We start from the raw sequence: 20338 nt of genomic DNA, 5'->3' as shown, positions 1-20338 counted from the left end.
AAACATGGCTGTAAGGTCCGGTTCTGGAGCCGGAAACATGGCTGTAAGGTCCGGTTCTGGGGCCGGAAACATGGCTGTAAGGTCCCGCTCTGGGGCCGGAAACATGGCTGTAAGGTCCGGTTCTGGAGCCGGAACCCTGGCTGCAGGGCGCGGAGCGGAAGCCTGGACCCTGGCTGTGTAAGCCAGGTAATGGAGTATGGAAGCAAAGCTGCGTGGGCCGGTACTGGAGCACGGAGCCACGGCTGCTGGGTCTGGCGCTGGAACCGGAACCATGGCTGTTGGGCGCGGAACCCTGGCCTTGCGTCTCTTAGGAGTTTTTTGGAGGCTTCGCGGACCCCCAAACTCCAGACCAGACCCCAAGAAAGGGTCAGAAAATGAGGACTGGCTCTCAGGGCTACGTGAAAAAATCCTAAGCCACTCGGGCAACAAGCTCCAACCTCCTGACGTGCTTCCTTCAACGCAGCCTCTCTACCCCGTCTAGATGAGGCGCCTTTCCACATATAAAAAATATACTCCAGAGAATATCCAAGACGTTCCGCCTGTAGCTTCAAAAGATCTGCTGGGTCCATTTTAAGGTCGGTTCGTACTGTCCCGGTTTGTGAAACAAGCAGGACCCAAATGCAGATTTAAACTGAAACTTCCTTTATTTCAAGGCTATGATATATATGTACAATGACAAACAGAACACTCACCGCAGAACTAGTCAGGGAACAAGACGAACCGACCAAGACAGACAGAAAACCCAGAACTTAAATACACACAAGACCAATCACACAACAAGACACAGGTGAGGAGGGAGGAGAAAACACAGGGGCCCAGGTGAACATAATCAGACAATTAGACACACCAGGGAAACTAATGACAAGAGGAAAACACAGGGAAAAGGACAAGACAATAACCAAAAGGAAAACATGACATGGAAAACAGCAAAAAAAAAAAAAATCTACAAAACTATAAACGTGACATAACATGAGAATCGTGACACGTCCTCATCTTTTGATGGCGCAATTATTTTTATGTGCGTCCCGTCAATAGCACCGACCACACCGGGGCATACCTGCAATTGCCATGAAGTTGGCTTTGATCCTGTATAGTTGTTGATTGTCCAAAGGAAACCGGATAAACTGTTGGATGATATGTGGTCTAGAGAGCGCGTTGATGGTTTGGTTTATAATAATAATAATAATAATAATAATAGATAATATATTTATATAGCGCCTTTCACGAAACCCAAGGTCGCTTCACAAGTCGGGCAGGGGGGGGGGAGTAGGGGAAAAGAGGCAGACAGGTCAGGGGAGGGGGGGGCAAGCAAGTAGCGGAAAAATAAACCTATCAAACTAACTATATAGTGGGGAAAGCCTTGGTGAAAAGGTGCGTTTTGAGGGCTTTTTATGGCACGGCTGACTGATGGTTGGGATATTCCTAAATCGTCGGCATTGCAAAGTTGCATTTTCCCACATTGCTAAATATCGTAGTGTTGCCAAACATTTTATTTCCGGACTAATCGGGTTATTCCTGTTAGTCGGGGATGTTATTGCATCCCGCACTAATTCCACAACAAGTTTGATACCCTCACGATTTAGCCTATATCTCTTGATCAATTCACAGTCTTCCATTGTCTCCAAAACATTTAGTCTCGCAGCCATTTTCAGATTCTTCGTGAATAGGTCTTACTGAGTTAGGAGTCCTCTCGAGGACTTTTAAGCTCTCCCAGACTTAGGTGCTACTTTTAGGCCTAAAATATTTTGTGAATTGCTCTTAGGGAATAAAATTAGGAGTCCTAAATTTAAGACTGACACGCCCATTATGTTTAGGAGTTTCTCCTAAATTTGCCAGTTAGGAGCTACTTTTAGCCCTAAGATCCTTTGTGAATACGGCCCCTGAACATCAGCAGAAGAGGACTCTTTAAAGAAGATGCACTGAAATTCTTTGTTTTGTTTACACCAGTAAATGAACTCCTGTCATTTCTGCTATGACACTTAATGGATATTATTATAGATGCAACAGCTTTAAACAAAACATTTTAACCTGTATCACAATGTGTTGCAGGTAAACGCAGAATTCACCCACATCACCACCGTTCCACTGCTGCCTACCTTCAGGACTGGCACCGGGGACACCATTCCTTCCTTCCAGCCTCGCGTGAGGCAGTCGCAATTTTTACAGGCTCCCACTACCTGTTAGCATCTGGCATCTGTTAGCATAGATCTAGCTCTCCGGCTTAGGCTCCATCTATGTCCATCTATGTTCCATCTTTAACGCCATTGATCTGTGGAGGATCTGCCGCGGTTTGAGGGCCTGCCGTCCACCCATTTCTGCTTCTGCTGGTGGTGGTTCCCACGGCTGAAGGCCGCTATCCACCTGCTGTTAGAGGCCTACTCCCACCTGTTGGGTGCTACTGTGCGGGGGAGGCCTGGTCTGGAGATACCGCGGAGAAACCGGAGTGTTGCCACACTGCTGATTGCCTATTTCCTTGCTGCTGTCCTGACGTGGTTTTGCTTCGGGAACATCGTGGATGCTGTTGAGCTGGACTGGGAAAATGGCAAATGTCGTGTTTCTGCTGTGCCTTTTTTTGACTGTGCTGGACAAGGAGAAGTTCGCTAGTCATCCTGACAATTCTGCTGGATGCGGGTCCGTTCTGCCGCCCGCAGTGGACATCCCCTGTACAGGTTCGGATGGGTTGCACAAACAATTGCTAGTTGCACTGTCGCGGACATTCATTTCGTCAAATGTCTGTCTTTCTCACATGCCTGCCACAATGGTCCTTCAGAATTGTTTTTTGAACTCTAATCTCACTTTTGCGAAGTTTGCTGGTGACTCTAGAACAGCTGAAAATGTATGTGTGTTGATTAAGAGGAAAAGGTGCTTGGTATTTTTATTGTTGTTACTATCAGGAAATGTACAGCCAAATCCGGGTCCACCTGGTAGTTTTAGTCAAATAGCTACTCCTGCTGATTTTAGTTCTAGATCGGGGTTAGGTTTAATTCATTTAAATGTGCGCAGTCTGTTACCTAAATTAGATTTTGTCCGTATTTGGGTGAGTTCAACTGATGCTGATGTCATTGTCTTATCAGAAACGTGGCTAGACAAATCGATCTTGGCCTCTGACATTTACATAAATGGTTACAATGTATATCGCACTGACCGTCCTAAAAAAGGTGGTGGCGTTGCCATTTATGTCAAAAATAAGTTTTGTGTAACAAAAATGGTTTCCAAATCTGTTAGTAAACAACTAGAATTTTTAGCTGTGAATGTCGAAGTAACAAAGGGTCAACAGGTCATGGTGGTGGGTTGCTACAGGGCCCCCTCGGCTGTCAAGGACTCCTTATCTTCATTGGCAAAACTGTTATCTCAACTTTCCTACAAGGAAATAGTGCTGCTTGGTGATTTTAATTGGGATTGGTTAACTTCTGTGTCAGAGGATTTTAAAAACCTGTGTACCTCTTTGAACATTACTCAGATTATAGACAGTCCTACTCGCCCAAATATTAAGTCCCCAAATAAATCCTCCTTAATTGATCTAATTTTAACAAATGTTCCATATAAATACTCATCTGTGGGAGTATTTGCTAATGATGTGAGTGACCACTGTGTTGTAGCCACAATTAGGGACACTAAGGTCCAAAAAGTTAAACCACGCATCATCACAAAGAGAGATAAAAAACACTTAGTAGAGCAGGGTTTTTTACATGATCTGTTTGATTTTGATTGGGGAAAAATCGATCTGTGTGCTGATGTAGAAACTGCATGGTCTTATTTTTATCTTGGTTTTATAAAAATTATAGATAAACATGCACCTCTGCGTAAATTTAGAGTGAAGGGACGAAACAATCCCTGGTTTTCTGCTGAAATGTCCAGTCTCCTTCATGAGAGAAACAATGCCTGGGCAAAGGCTAGGAAATCAGGCTCAGAGGTAGAATGGCTACGCTTTAGGCAGCTAAGGAATAGCTTTACTTCAAATGTCAAAAGTGCTAAGTCAAAGTACTATTTGTCAGTTACCACAGAAAACCTGAATAATCCTAGTACATTTTGGAAAGCCATAAAATCGATTTCCACTGGTGATATCCCAAATGAGCTACCTCCGTACCTCACCACAGCATCTGGCATTATATCAGACAGGGCCACCATGCTAAATTGCTTTAATAAGCATTTTGTCTCTTGTGGCTCTCTGTTTGATTCTGTCACTGACTGTGCTTCTGCTTCTGTGAACGCTCCAGTCCTTGACTCTGAACAATGTGGTCTGGAAAACCCTTTCAGTTTTACTCCTTTAACTGTTGGTATTGTCCATGAAGCTTTATCCAAGTTAGATCCTAAGAAACCGGCTGGCCCGGACAACGTAGAACCTTTCTTTTTAAAGATAGCTGCAGATTTTATTGCTCCACCTCTTACTTCTCTTTTTAACCTCTCCCTCAGCACAAATACAATTCCTAAAGTATGGAAGTCTGCTTATGTCCTGCCTCTACTGAAAGGAGGGGAGGCAACTATTTTAAATAACTATAGGCCAATCTCTAAATTGTCAGTTTTGGCTAAGGTGCTCGAACGACTTGTGAGTGAACAAGTAAAGGAGTTTTTATGTATAAATGATATCCTGTCTAAACATCAGTCAGGCTTCAGGAAGAAACATAGCACCATCACTGCAACAATGAAAGTGGTAAATGATATTACTAGTATGCTAGATAATAAACAGAGTTGTGCAGCTCTGTTTATTGACCTTTCCAAAGCGTTTGACACCGTTGATCATCGTGTCTTAAAACAGAGGCTACTCAGTACTGGCATATCCAGCCATGCAGTGGGGTGGTTTGTGAACTACCTCTCTGAAAGGTCCCAATGTGTTCACTTTGATGGGCTGTCTTCTGAGTGGTTAAACATTGCTAATGGTGTTCCTCAAGGTTCTGTTTTAGGTCCACTTTTATTCTCTATATATATCAACAGTTTAGGTGAAAATGTGGATGAAGCTACTTTACATTTTTATGCGGACGATACCGTGATGTATTGTGCAGGTCCCTCCATTCAGGAGGCGGTTGTTAAATTACAGGCTGTTTTTAACATTATTCAGACTCAGCTCTCTGAACTAAAGCTTCTTTTAAATGTGGATAAAACCAAGATAATGCTCTTTTCAAAAGCTAAAAAGTCACCAGAGCCTGTTTTAGATATTGTATCAACGCAAGGAACAAAACTTGAAGTTGTTGCCTGTTACAAATACCTTGGTATCTTGCTTGATGACTGTCTCTCTTTTAAACTTCATGTCAATAACCTGCTTAAAAAACTGAGGGTTAGGCTAGGTTTCTTTTTCAGGAATAAGTCCTGTTTCTCGCTTGAGGCCAGGAAAAGGCTAGTCACTGTGACCTTTTTACCTGTGCTGGACTATGGTGATCTGCTGTATATGAATGCACCTGCCAACTACCTAAGCAAACTAGATGCTGCGTATCATAGTGCTCTGAGATTTGTCACTAACTGTAAAGCACTTACTCATCACTGTACATTGTATACCAAGGCAGGTTTACCATCACTCACTGTACGGAGGCTCAGTCACTGGTACACTTTTATCTATAAAGCTATGTTGGGCAAACTCCCGTATTATATCTGTTCATTGATAAAGCAGAAAGTTGCAAGCAGCTATTGTCTGCGATCACAGGATATAGTCTTGTTAGATGTGCCAAGAGTAAGGACTGTCTTAGGTAAGACAGCTTTTATGTGCGCAGCTCCACTTGCTTGGAACAGTCTACAGGCAAAATTGAAATTGAGCATTTTTATTTCTTTGAATGTATTTAAGGCATGTCTAAATGAAATGCTTTCTGACACTCTGGGTATTTGTAAATGTTGAATATGTAAATATGATATCCTCTGTTGTTTGTATGTTGTTTTTATGTTTCATGTGGAACTAAATGATGCAGGTCTCCCTTGTAAATGAGATCGATGATCTCAAGGGACTAATCTGTCTAAATAAAGGTTTGAAATGAAATGAAATGTCTCAACTGGATCGCCATTCGTCTCAGTCGATGAAGGTTTTCAAAAAGAAGGGGGGAACAGCAGGATGCAATTTGGGCCTAATCATGGCAGCCATGGACAAGGTATGTAGTTGTATTAAATGGTGTAGTTTGGGCACTGCTCTGCAGTGATCTCAGTGTGTTATTTACTGGGTTTATGGATATGGGTTAACTAGTGTTTGGTTTTAGATTTATATTTTTATCTGTGATGGATGAATAACAGATCAGTACACTTTCTCTCTCTCTCTCTCTCTCTCTCTTGACCACCTACATTCCCATACACTGAATAAAATAAAAACATAGTGTTAGGGAATAATTCCCATATACAGGACTGTCTCAGAAAATTAGAATATTGTGATAAAGTTCTTTATTTTCTGTAATGCAATTAAAAAAACAAAAATGTCATACATTCTGGATTCATTACAAATCAACTGAAATATTGCAAGCCTTTTATTATTTTAATATTGCTGATTATGGCATACAGCTTAAGAAAACTCAAAAATCCTATCTCAAAAAATTAGAATAGTTCCTCAGACCAAGTAAAAAAAAAAGATTTATAACAGCAAAACACAATCAAACATTTGAAAATGTCCATTAATGCACTCAGTACTTGGTTGGGAATCCTTTTGCACGGATTACTGCATCAATGCGGCGTGGCATGGAGGCAATCAGCCTGTGGCATTGCTGAGGTGTTATGGATGCCCAGGATGCTTCAATAGCGGCCTTTAGCTCATTAGCATTGTTGGGTCTGGTGTCTTTCAGCTTCTTCTTCACAATACCCCACATATTCTCTATGGGGTTCAGGTCAGGGGAATTTGCAGGCCAATCGAGGACAGTAATGCCATGGTCAGTACACCAGTTACTGGTGGTTTTGGCACTGTGGGCAGGTGCCAGATCATGCTGGAAAATGAATTCCTCATCTCCATAGAGCTTTTCAGCAGACGGAAGCATGTAGTGCTCTAAAATCTCTTGGTACACAGCTGCATTTACTCTGGGCTTGATGAAACACAGTGGACCAACACCAGCAGCTGACATGGCTCCCCAAACCATCGCTGACTGTGGGAACTTCACACTGGATTTCAAGCAACTTGGATTTTGCTCCTCTCCAGCCTTTCTCCAGACTCTGGCGCCTTGACTTCCAAATGAAATACAAAACTTGCTTTCGTCTGAAAAGAGGACTTTGGACCACTGTGCAACTGTCCAGTGCTTCTTTTCCTTAGCCCAAGTCAGACGCCTCTTCCGTTGTCTTGAGTTCAGAAGTGGCTTGACCATGGGAATACGGCTATTGTAGCCCATTTCCCGGACACGTCTGTGAACAGTGACTTTTGATACCTGGACTCCAGCTTCAGTCCACTGTCTTTGAAGCTCCCCCAAATTCTGGAAGCGAGTCTTCTTCACAATGCTGTTAAGGCTGCGGTCATCTCTCTTGGTTGTGCAGCGTTTCCTGCCACATTTCCCCCTTCCAACAGACTTTTTGTGGATGTGCTTTGAAACTGCACTCTGTGAACAGCTTGCTCTTTGAGAAATTTCTTTTTGTGTCTTACCCTCCTGATGGAGGGTGTCAATGACGGTCCTCTGGACAGCAGTCAGATCAGCAGTCTTCCCCATACTTGTGATTTAGTTTACTGAACCAAGCTGAGTGTTTTTCAAGGCTCAGGAAACCCTTGCAGGTGTTTCGAGTTAATTAGACGATTCAAGTGATTCGTTGAACACCCTACTAGTATACTTTTTCATGATATTCTAATATTTAGAGATAGGATATTTGAGTTTTCTTAAGCTGTATGCCATAATCAGCAATATTAAAATAATAAAAGGCTTGCAATATTTCAGTTGATTTGTAATGAATCCAGAATGTATGACATTTTTGTTTTTTTAATTGCATTACAGAAAATAAAGAACTTTATCACAATATTCTAATTTTCTGAGACAGTCCTGTATGTTTACCTTTCGCCCTCTGAGTTATCTCCCATAAGGAGGGGCTGCCTTAGTATTTTGTTGTTGTTCCCAGCTGTTTAGTCTACCTAGTAAGGAATGTTGATTACTCTCAAGCAAACCTGTTAAAGGGTTTTGCAGGAGAGAGGAATCTTCAAATTTGACGGTGGCATCTCAACCGTGTGGTCAAACCGTGGCCCTGTGACATGTCTTGTGAATTCTCCGGCCGAAGCTTGTAATAAACCATCAGTGTTTACCATCAAAGCTCCAGCTCTCCTCGTGTCTCCTTTTGAGTCGGTGACTCACCTGCACTTGCAACAGGAGTTTCCCCCACACGTAGCATATTTTCTGCCATGAGATATGAGCTGTATTGATAGAATGTATATATCTTGGACCTTGCTGTCTCTGATGAACTGCACACTGCTAAAGCAGCCTCCCTCTCCTCTGTCATCATCCTTCTGGACCTGTCTGCTGCATTCGACACAGTGAACCATCGGATCCTCCTTCGCACTCTCCAAGAACTTGGAGTTTCAGGCACTGCACTTTCCCTCCTCACCTCATACCTCAACGACCGCACCTACAGGGTTACTTGGAGAGGGTCCGAGTCCGACCCTTGTCAATTAACTACAGGGGTCCCTCAGGGCTCGGTTCTTGGTCCCCTCCTCTTCTCCCTGTACACAAACTCGCTCGGGTCTGTCATTAGCCCGCATGGTTTTTCATACCACTGCTACGCTGACGACACCCAACTAATTCTGTCCTTTCCCCGCTCAGAGACCCAGGTCATCGCACGCATCTCTGCTTGCCTAGCAGACATCTCTCGGTGGATGTCTGCTCATCACCTCAAGCTCAACCTTGACAAGACTGAACTGCTCTTCCTTCCGGGAAAAGATTGTCCCACTCTTGACCTAACAATCAACATCGGCACCTCTGTTGTTTCCCCGACTCAGACTGCAAGGTATCTGGGTGTGGTCCTAGATAACAAATTGTCCTTCACTGCAAACATCGCTGCTACAACCCGCTGCTGCAGATACACGCTTTACAACATCAGGAGGATACGTCCCCAGCTGACCCAGACATCAGCGCAGATTCTGGTCCAGGCTCTCGTCATCTCACGCCTAGACTACTGCAACTCCCTCCTGGCTGGTCTACCTGCATGTGCCATCCGACCTCTGCAGCTCATCCAGAATGCAGCGGCTCGTCTGGTCTTCAACCTTCCCAAATTCTCCCACACCACACCGCTCCTCCGCTCCCTTCACTGGCTTCCAGTAACTGCTAGAATCCACTTCAAGACACTGGTACTTGCGTACCATGCTGTGAATGGATCTGGCCCTTCCTACATCCAGGACATGGTTAAACCGTACACCCCAGCACGTGCACTCCGCTCTGCATCAGCCAAACAGCTCGCTGCACCCGCACTGCGAGGGGGACCCAAGTTCCCGTCAGCAAAAACACGTGGGTTTGCTATCCTGGCTCCAAAATGGTGGAATGAGCTCCCCATTGAAATCAGGACAGCAGATAGCTTACACATCTTCCGACGCAAACTGAAAACTCATCTCTTTAGACTCCACTTCGAGCGATAGAATTACTAACAAAGCACTTATATACTAATAAAGGGCTGGCTTTCTAAATGCCAGTTGAGTAGCACTTGAAATGTTTGGCTCTATGAAACCTGATGTACTTATATGATTCTGTTTTCTTAAAGGTTGTATCTTCCTGGTGGAATGCACTTATTGTAAGTCGCTTTGGATAAAAGCGTCAGCTAAATGCAATGTAATGTAATGTAATGTAATGTGTATATACTGTATATACACACAGGTTATGTATGTTTCTATGATAGATATATCCACAGTAATGACATTTACATGTCTAATATGTGTAATATGTAATCGTAAAGCGCTTTGAGCACCTGTAAAAGCGCTCTAAATAAAAAATGTAATCAATTATTATTATTATTATTATTATATATCTTGTTTTTTTCTTTTCTTTTAGAAGTCCCCTGGATTCAACACATATAATGACATGAACAAATACAGCAGCACTCCAGTCGCACATAATGTAATTACTATTACAATATTGCTAATTTTGTGGCTGTGAAATGTTATTTAAGGTTGCTTTGAAAAGTTATTTGCTTTAATTAGTTATTAATTGAATTGCTCTCATTACAGTCTCGAACAACCAAATTGCAACAACACCCTCAGGAATGCTTCAATCGATACCAAATTGCAGAGAAGGAACAACATGCTAAAAGAGAACATGCCATGAATTTGGTAAAGCGTGCACAACTGGTTCAGCGGCAGACATGGGTATAAGTATAACAGATCATCTGACAGAAATTGCTCTCCGCGCCCATCCTCTTGAAATCATGTAGATGAATTGGAGCTCAATTGCAAACTTAGTAAGATTGGCTATACTTTGTGCTTCCGTCTTTCAATGCAATACAGCTTCATACTTGCTGCATGTTTACTACTTTAGAAAAGTACTGTGCAGATGTGTAACCTAACTGAAATATCTTTTGTTTCTTATCTTGCTGACTTAGATGATAGTAAGAGTAAGGCAATGAGGAGTCAATTTCTTGGTTTCTGGGCCTGTTGTATAATGGGGCCCTGCCAGCCATTGAAAAACATGTATGCAACTAATATGATGTAGGTGTGTTGGTACGGATGTGGAAGAGTGGTATCAGCTGAGAAATGTGTGTGTGTGTGAACGTATGTACAATGTGTGTGTACAGAGTCATTAATATACAGTAGATTTGGTTTACAGCTATTCACAGTTTTCACCTCATATCTCTTTCTCTCTCTGTCTCTTTTTCTCTCACTCCCTCATTCCCAAACTCATACACAGACTCGTACATATTACAGGGATGCAAATGTTTGACCTTTCAGCTATTTTTTTTTTTTAATACAGGATAGGTAGTTCTCGTGATCCAATACAAATATGTATGGGGGTGGGCGGGGGGTTTCTGGGACCCGGAGTAATCTGCGGCCGCTAGCTGTTGTGTGCCATGATGACGCGCATGGTGTTATTTTTTAATATATTATAATGAAGCGTGAGTCTTCCTGTCTGTCGGCTGAACTCTGCTGCTCCGCGATGACCGTCTAACTTCAGCAGCTTACCTACGGGTGTGTTTGTGAATAGTAACTGTAAAAGTAGAAGTACTCAGATATTGTACTTGAGTAAAAGTAGAATTACTCAGGTCTTGTACTTCAGATATTGTACTTGAGTAAAAGTAGAAGTACCAGAGTGTAAGAATACTCTGTTACAGTAAAAGTCCTGCATTCAAAATGTTCCTCAAGTGAAAGTAGAAAAGTATTATCATCAAAATATAGTGAAAGTAGCGACAGTAAAAGTAGTCATTGTGCAGATTGGTCCATTTCAGAATATTATATGTGATATGTTTTATAATGATTGATCATTAAAGTGTTCTCAAAGCTGGTAAAGGTGCAGCTAGTTTGAATGATTTTGTATACTACAGTGTAGCTTGTGGATTTACTCCAGGTGGAACTAAAGTCTGATTTAACACTTGATTAGAGTTCACATCATTCATCCAGATCTGTGAAGTAACTAAAGGTATTCAATACATGTAGTGGAGGAAAAGTACACCATTTACCTCTGAATTGTAGAGGAGTAGAAGTAGCAACACATTGAAATACTTAAGTAAAGTTCAAGTATCTAAAAATTGTACCCAAGTACAGTACTTGAGTTTATGAACTTAGTTACTTTACACCACTGGCTATACAGATAGAAAGACTAAGCCTTGCAGAGGCATGAAAATACATTTTCAAAATGTTCAACAGTGCTGCCAAAATTATAAACTGAGAGCTACACAATTAAAATAAATGCTTTTATATATTTCTATTAGATGTGACTCTATGGCGTTTGCGTGATTATTACCACTGCTGCTTTAGTTGTTCTGACTGCTAAAATCCTCTGTTATTCCTCATTTTAAAGCCGATATTCCGTGGGGTCGGGGGCTCGGATCCTTGTCACCTTTTTCATACCTGATGAGTTTGCATCCCTGATATTAAACCTCCTTATACCTTGTATGTGTGTGAGTGATTGTGTGTGAGAATGAGACAGGACTAAGTGTGCTCTCATCGCATTTTGTTTTTCATTTGTGCTGTTTCATGTGTCTTTGAGGTAAAGATATGTATGATCTTGACCTAATTCAAAACATCGAGGTCAAGCTGAAAAAATTCCATGAGAGCACACTTACTCCTGTCTCATTCTCACACACATACAAGGTATAAGGAGGTTTAATATGTAAGTGTGTGTATGAGTTTGGGAATTAGGGAGTGAGAGAAAAAGAGACAGAGAAAGAGATATGAGGTGAAAACTGCAAATTGCTGTAAACCAAATCTACTGTATATTGTTGTCTCTGTACACACACACTGTACATCCAGACACACACACACACATTTCTCAGCTGACACCACTCTTCTACATCCGTACCAACACACCTACATCATATTAGTTGCATACATGTATTCCAATGAGTGGCAGGGCCCCGTTATACAACAGGCAAAGAAACCAAGAAATGACAAGCATGTAATTCAATAGTAAAATGTTACACCTGGTGATATACAGTAAAAAGGACAAATTGAAAAATGTTCCTCCAAAATAAAACCCTGGCATTACAAAATGCATGAAAAAGGGCTGTTCTCAGGACTCATAATCATGTATTTTTGAACTGTATGTTGTTTTTTATATTATGCTCATATTTGAGCTTCATTGTCAGAGATAACTTTAAGCGCAAGTGGGAAGACGGAGAGGTACGTGCGGTCGAAAGACACATGATGCGTTTCATCCACACATGCAAGGTACCTCAGAAGATCGACTGCATTCGATGCATAAATGCAGAATCGCGTGCGCTCAAGGACCGAAATTGGTCTGGGGTAAAGAACTTTGTAAGGAACAGAATAACTGCCCTAAAGAAAAAGGCCTGTTCTCAGGACTCATCATGTATTTTTGAACTGTATGTTGTTTTTTATATTATGCTCATATTTGAGCTTCATTGTCTTTAGATGCCTCTGGTCACTGTGACCCCAATTTGTATGCAGATGATTAAAGAAAAGTTCAATGTAATGAATAAACTGTGAAGAGGGACTAGGGACATGATTAGTCTAAGAATGACACAAACTGACAGGTTTTTATATCCACATTTACGTTTTTGTTGGATAGTTACGTTTCATGTCTGTCAGATTAAGTATGAAATTCATTTGTATCATTGTATGGGACTCTTGTGAAGGAAACACTTGTTTTATTTAAATCAGGGGTCTCGAACCTTTTTTAGGATGAGAGCTACTTTCAAAAAATGAAACAAGTCGATAGCTACTTTTACTCCTCTTTTTTTTTGCAGTGTATATATTTAGCACATTTAAACATTATTATATGCTTATCTTTAACCCAATTTAATTATTTTAACCTGCTTTATTTGGGGGTGGACCTCACACCCTCTTGGGGGGTCCGGGGGCAAGATTTGTTTTTAAATGTTGAAGTTAAATGCATCAATCTGGTGCACTTTGAGCACAAAATGAATTTATGGATGCAGCTCTCAACACTCAGATGAAAGGGAGCTGTATACCTTTCAATAATCCCAAAATCTTTAGAATTTGATCACAACCAATAACAAATCATTTAAATGTGTTTATTCTTATCTTATGTTACCTTGTTAGCAGTCTTTCTTTTTATTTATGCATATTTTACTAATCACTCCCCTTTTAAACGTTGTTGTTGTTTTTTGTAGTTTTGTTTCTTTCCATTAACCGTCAAGTGGGAAATATGTTTTTTTATTGTTGTTTCTCTTATTATCCTAAGATACTGTTATGTATCTTTGGATAAAATCGTCAGCTAAATGTAATGTAATGTTATGTTTGAATGTGAAAAATAAATATGAAGGACAGACCATCTATTTCAATTTCTTTTTTTTATTTAGAAAGGGGCAGGTAATATAAGACGTATTTCTTCTCCCTGCTTCTTTTCGCTCAATGGTGTATTTTGTTTGTTTGAGACATGTTTTGTTGGCAATTATTGTACATTGGGTTTTGCGTACCATGAGCGGAACAAATAAAAATGAAATAGTACGCATTGGAATGATTTCTTACTTTATTTTGTATAACTATTAAATTGATAAAGGTGTGCTCTCTCTTGCTCTCTGTCTCGCTCACAGAGGCTGTGTGCTCCTCTGTGGCGATGACGGCTTACGTTAACAAATTATAATAAACATATTTGTAAAGTGGGGAGACGCAAACGGGATTTCGAAAAGTGGGTGGGACATGTCCCCAGTGGAAATTACACCATGCGTATGTGTGTGTCAAGTGCAATAAATATATATGCAAGTTGCAACCCACACACAGCAAAACTCTGCCCCTCATGTGTTGCACGACTAGGCTGTTTAATGGGGCTGATGTGTTGATTCTGCCAGAAAGAAAGGCCTAACTCTTTATGATGTGGTGAGGTGCTGCTCCACATTGCATTTCTTCCCGACTGCAACGCTGGTCCCGCAAACCAAGTAAATACGTGATTGGTCGATATTCATTGAGGGGGAAGGAAGGGCGTTAGAAAGATATAGAGTAGTAGTAAGTAAATAGTTTGCTATGATTGAGGTTTCGTTTAGGGTAGCTAATTTGAATTACATTTCCTTTTTTTGTGTGTATTTTCTACATTTTGGATTTGCTTGACGAGCTACTTATTAAGGGCTTGGTCCACACCCATATTTTGAATAATCTCTGAGGTTTTTACATTATGTTAATATATTTGAGTTGTATTTTGTTTTTACATTATGTTCATGTATTTGAGCTGTATCAGTTTAGCTTGATAGAGTTAAACAGTTTTATTTAGATCTATTTGAGAACAGTGTGAAAGGATGAATTTCTTACCCACTTTACATGTCCTCCTTACTAAAATTAGCTTAACAAAATACATACATGCTGCTGATTACATTACATGTCAGTCGTTAGACGCTTTTATCCAAAGCGACTTACATACTCAATACTGTGGACAATCCCCACAGGTGCAGTTTGGGGTGAAGTGTCTTGCCCAGGGACACAACAAGATGCTGATTGCAGTGGGGTTTGAACCTGTGACCCCCTGATCCAAACACCAATGCACAATACACTACACCACACGCCTCCCACTGCACCCCTGCTGATAATGACATTTAATGACTCGTATCCCCAATGGGAAAGTGTGGTACCCAAAAGTCACTTTTATCAGTTTGTGTATTTGTGTATATCTGGAGTCCCCAAAAAGGACATTTAAATGATTTGTCCCCAATCTGAAGGTTTAATTCTGGTTGGACAAAAGTTATTTTAAACTAAAATCTCAAGTGAGTTTGATAATGTTGGCACTCCCAGTAATACTTTCCACTTACCAGCATCTCTCTAACCCCTTCAGAAAGTGGTGTCCCCTAAGGGGGGGTGTAAAGATGTGTGTCCCCAATTGTGACTTAAATGTGTATGTGTGTGTGTGTGTGTGTGTGTGTGTGTGTGTGTGTGTGTGTGTGTGTGTGTGTGTGTGTGTGTGTGTGTGTAGGTGTATATGAAAGATGAAATAGCAAACATCTTTAATAATTGACAGATTTCTTTAAATATGTCACTTCCTGAGGGCAATGCACCCCAAGTGTAATTGTTCTCTTTGATACATCTGAGGCAAGTTTCAAGCCTCTCGTTTTTAGGTTTCAGAACGTACTAAATAAAACTAAAACTAGACCTAACTCAAAGCTTCACTTGCTATCCAACTGTTTAAAGACACACTTCTCTATATGTTCCTCACTCTCATAAAGCTCCACATTTAGCAGCCTACCTGTCATCACCTGCAGCTCGGCCACCAGCTGCTGGTTACAGCTGAAGACCCCCCCGTCAGAGTCGTCGAGAAGCAGCAAGCAGAGCCCCCCGTCAGACAGCAGGTGGTAGCGCTGGGGATCCTTGTTGGTCTCGTAGCTGCCCTGCCGGGACACCAGAACCTTCCGGTCACGGTGAGTCCAGACTACATCAGAGCTGTCGGAGCCCCCGCATTGCAGACAGACGTGGTGGTCCTCAGGGACTGAAAACCGGACCACTGCTGGAGGACAGAAACAGATCTGAAACTCTCTTAGGGACACCGGGAAGTTCATGAAGACTCTCATAGGACCGATCCATTCCAAGCTGACCTTGCCAGAGGTCACAAAGTGTTTATATTTTATTTCTGATGTCAGTAGTTACTGTAAACCCCTTGGACGTGGCACAGGTCAGCCTGATCCTTGCAGACACTAAAAAGCAGAGTGGAACACTGCATGTTACACTAATCTAATGCTTTCAATATTTAGGGGAGATACGAGTAGCCCCTTCTAATTTGGACTGATCCTCATTTTGGTTGAAATCTCATTGGCTCAGGCATTTTCATCGATGATACTAGTGCAGGGCCCTTTTGGGATGTGTTCCGAGGCGGCCCAAAACGTTTCAATGCATGATGAAGACAAAGGCCCGTTAACTGTGTATGCCCAAGGTTTGATGAACGCTTGATGAAATTCCAAGTTCAGACTGGATGACACCATTGGACCAGGGCTTAATAATCAAATCAAAATAAGTTCAGCTAAAGCTCTGTAAGAAGTTACCTCATTTTGATAGTTGCAGTATGAATAGAGTTTGAATAACTAAATGATACCTTTATAACTAACTTTCATATAGAGTATGGATAATGTTTGTGGGCAGTGGGCTAGTGCATTGCTCCTATCAAGGGAGCTGGGGAAAATGTGTTGTGTCCTTGCGCAAGACACTTCACCCTAAATTCCTCATGTGGTTATATTGTCCAAAGTATTGATGTATTACATGTCTGATAAATGTAACATGTAATGTAAATCGCTCTGAGCACTTGGAAGCGCGACAATAAATGCATTTAATTATTATATTGCTGGATAGTTTTTAAACCAGTTCACATTTCCCTGTTACATTACCTTTACAAAGAGATATTTGTTTAATAATTGCATAAATAAACATATGATGCCATCATTATAAGCACCATATCATTGAACAGAAATACTCTTTCTTCCATATTTCCCAGCTGCCGTTTTGGATGCAGACTTGTGTCACTCACTTCCTGCTGATGGTCCTTTTTTAGCCTTATTTCCCGTTTTATCTCATGGAAACATGCTCCATTCGTGTCATCCAGTCGGCCTCAAATAACAAGGCAGGAAATAAACTATCAGATAGAATAACAGTGACTGCAAGTGCTGTTGTTATTTATGTGAAAAATAAAAATTGAAATATGCAAAAAGGTTTTTATCTAATAATATTAAGTTGAAAATACAGTATGACACGAGTAAAAGGGCTCATTTTTGTATTTTCCCCCAAAACATATTTCATTATAATACAGTTTAAAATTAGTCATAGAAAATATTGCCTTTAATGTGTATATTATCGCATATTTTTATACAAATGTATATCTAAATTATATACAAACCCCAATAACTTCCGTTTCAAACAAAAAACAATCTTTATTTGATATACTTTATTAATCCCGGTGGGGAAATTGTTTCTCTGCATTTGACCCATCCTAGTGTTAGGAACAGTGTGCTGCCATTTTTGAACGGCGACCGGGGAGTGTAGGGAATGGTGCCTTGCTCAGGGACTCCTCGGTAGCACTTGGTTTGCCCGGACTTGAACTGGTGACCTTCCAGTTGCCAAGCCAAGTCCCTATCGACTTCGCCACCACCTACTTGTGATAGTCGGACATGACAACCTGTGCAGCCCATGTATTGATTCCATCCGATAGCTGCTATAATACAAAACAAAACGTCTGCCTGCTCTCCATAATGATCAATAACAACGAACGGATGTTCAAAGTAAGGTACAAATAAACCGAATCACACGAAGCCTGGTTAGTGTTGCCTGACTTTATAAAGTGTCTGGTTGCGTTCTGGTCACTTTGCTCAGCGCTACTGCTTGTTACAACTTTGATTTGCCGTACTCGCCTTTAACTGTTAGCTCAGGTTAATCTCGACCCCCTCCGACGTAAGCGTGACGTATGCGGTTCCTGCTTCTAGACCTGTTCTAGACTGAACATTTTGTAGTGCTTGAAACGAACCGGATTGTATGAACAGGAAAAAACTGCTTTTCATGCTCTAGCTCCGAACCGGCCCTGGAACCGCGTTGGTGTGAAAGCCCCATGGGAAACATTTTACACCATTTAACACCAGAGAACACAACTATTAAAACTACAGTTATTAATATAAAGAAATGCAAATATGATACACACCTGTTGCTGTGGAGTTTCCACTGCATTGGATCAGAACTGTGTGCAGGAACAAAGCGTCAAAGAAGACCATTAAATGGTAAATCTTCAGATGAAAAGTATCAAACAGCATAGCTGCTACAGAACTCAGCCTTAGCTTCAGCAAGTGAGACACTTTTCCACTTGTTCCAGTCTTTTACTCCCTCTTCCCTGCTTTGTACTAAACTGAGCGTCATCGTCCCTGTAAATAGAGCTGTATATTCACAGCATTCAGCTGACACCTTCTAGGACTGTAATATCAAGTTGTATGAAACTACCATTATAGTTCCAGAACTATACAGATTCAATATTTGACCTTTTTCTAAATTCTGAATATTAACAGGATTCAGCATTTAAGTAGCCTACATAAAATACAAAAATCCTTATGTACCGTACAGCAGACTCCTGCACGGGTCTGATTTTCAAGACCCACTCCCACGACGTGCAATACCGAACCCGCCCCGCTACCCGCACATATTGCCAATTAGTTCCGCAACCCGACCTGTCGGCACAAGATCCGCAACCCGACCCGAACCCGCATATATGTGAGCAGTGAAAACGTGCATTTAAATTTAAATTCAACGAGGTACAGTTAGAGAAAATGTCCCCATGCAAAGGTCCGGAACATCAAAATGTCTAAGTTGCTTTATGAATTAGTGTGATAGACTGCAGCTTTATCAACGTCGGCATGTAATCAACAACTGACTGCCAATCAAATACAGAAAGTACAATTCAAAAACAACAATATTTATTGTCTATTAACATTGAACTATACATATATATACGTATATGTGTAATGTTCCTCTCGGGCTGCATTTAAAAATAAAATTGAGAAAATAAATAAAATAGCTTTTGAAAATATGTGCATCTTAAAAGTGCTTGATTTTAGATAAATAAAATAAATTGTAGCAGCAGCTTGAGTTTCCCTTTTTCTTTGTTAACCGTTTCACATCATGACTTAACTGTTTCAGACGATTATAGAACAAAATCAGTCTTTACACATCATAACAATTGAACGGTTTTAAAGTTTCTCTTTCTTTCCCTCTTATATTGCAGTCCCTCACTCACTTTTTTTTAGGTCGGGGTCTGGGTCTGGATCCGGACCGCGGTCCGTCTGAGCATGATCTTTTTTTCAATAGTCTAATAAATATAAAATCATTGCCAGTGTTATCAGTTGCAAGTGTGTATTTGTTGTAATAATGACAAAAACACCCGCAGTGACACACCCACGGTGAGCCAGCTCGCCGCCCGCCGATCTTGCGGCAGCTCTTTCCTTCCAGAACGCTAACGAAAAAGCTCTATATGGCAGGCAAACATTTTTTACTTGACTTATTTTCTAAAAAGAATATCATACACAAGAAGAACGAGGCTAGTAGCACCAAAGCTACAAGTGAAGCTGCTACTAGTACTACATCAGAAGAGCCGCCTAAAGACGTGGATAATGCTAGCACTAACGTTAACGTTAGCTGCGCTAGCAACGTTCCACTAGCTAGCTCAAGCTCACCTTTCCCAGAGGTATGGACGGAGGAGATGTGGCAGAGGAAACAAGAGGTGTGTGTCTCTGTGTGTGTGAAGCAGCGCTGTCTGCTTATTTGCAATGTAGGCTAGGCCTAATCAGAATCATTTCAAGTACAGATTCAATGTTGTTTGCATAAGTAGGCTATATTTTTCGTTTCATTTATTTAATAAGTTAATTTCAGGACAACTTTGGGAAAGAGCTCCCGTCCCTTCTAGCCCTCCTCCCCCGCAGCCCTGTGGGTCCTAGCAACCCCCGGGTCCGAGCGACCCTCCTCCCTCCTTCACCACCACCACCACCACCACCCCCCGTCCCGTCCCGTCTAGCGTAGCTCTCCGCAGCTTCCCTCCGCAGCTTCCCTCCGTCCGCAGCTTCCCTCCGCAGCCCTATGGGTCCGCGCGGTACTAACATGGCCGCGTTAGCCTCGGGGAGCAATGGCCGTGCGTTTCCTCACCGCTCGAGAGGTCCTAGGAAAGCTTTACGCGAACGCAGCTGAGCAGGACTCTATGGATTCTTCCGAGGAGGAGGAGGAGGAAGAAGAAGAAAAAGAAGAAGATGGACAAGATGGAGAAGAAGAAGAAGAAGAGCCCCGCGGGCAGGGGGTTCGGAGGACGCGCTCGAGTACAGGGACGAGGTACGGGTGTACGAGGACAAAGAT

At 41.6% G+C, this 20338-nt stretch overlaps 1 protein-coding gene across 1 annotated transcript in view; it reads right to left on the bottom strand.

The window, feature by feature from the left end:
• The window catches only part of LOC307022744 (uncharacterized protein), a gene marked incomplete at its 5' end in the record, with an annotated part of 97258 nt that extends 77167 nt beyond the window's left edge, over positions 1 to 20091 (bottom strand). The window contains 4 exons of the mRNA XM_079655636.1: positions 15720 to 15977; positions 18150 to 18185; positions 19233 to 19289; positions 19968 to 20091. Of these exons, the coding sequence (XP_079511762.1) occupies positions 15720 to 15977; positions 18150 to 18185; positions 19233 to 19289; positions 19968 to 20091 (475 nt within the window). The remainder of the gene's footprint in view (positions 1 to 15719; positions 15978 to 18149; positions 18186 to 19232; positions 19290 to 19967) is intronic.
• Positions 20092 to 20338: the final 247 nt, after the last annotated feature.

This window comes from Notothenia rossii, assembly GCF_949606895.1.
Source record: "Notothenia rossii genome assembly, chromosome: 10".
NCBI classification, from domain to species: Eukaryota; Metazoa; Chordata; class Actinopteri; order Perciformes; family Nototheniidae; genus Notothenia; species Notothenia rossii.
This window is presented reverse-complemented; position numbering and strand designations above follow the sequence as displayed.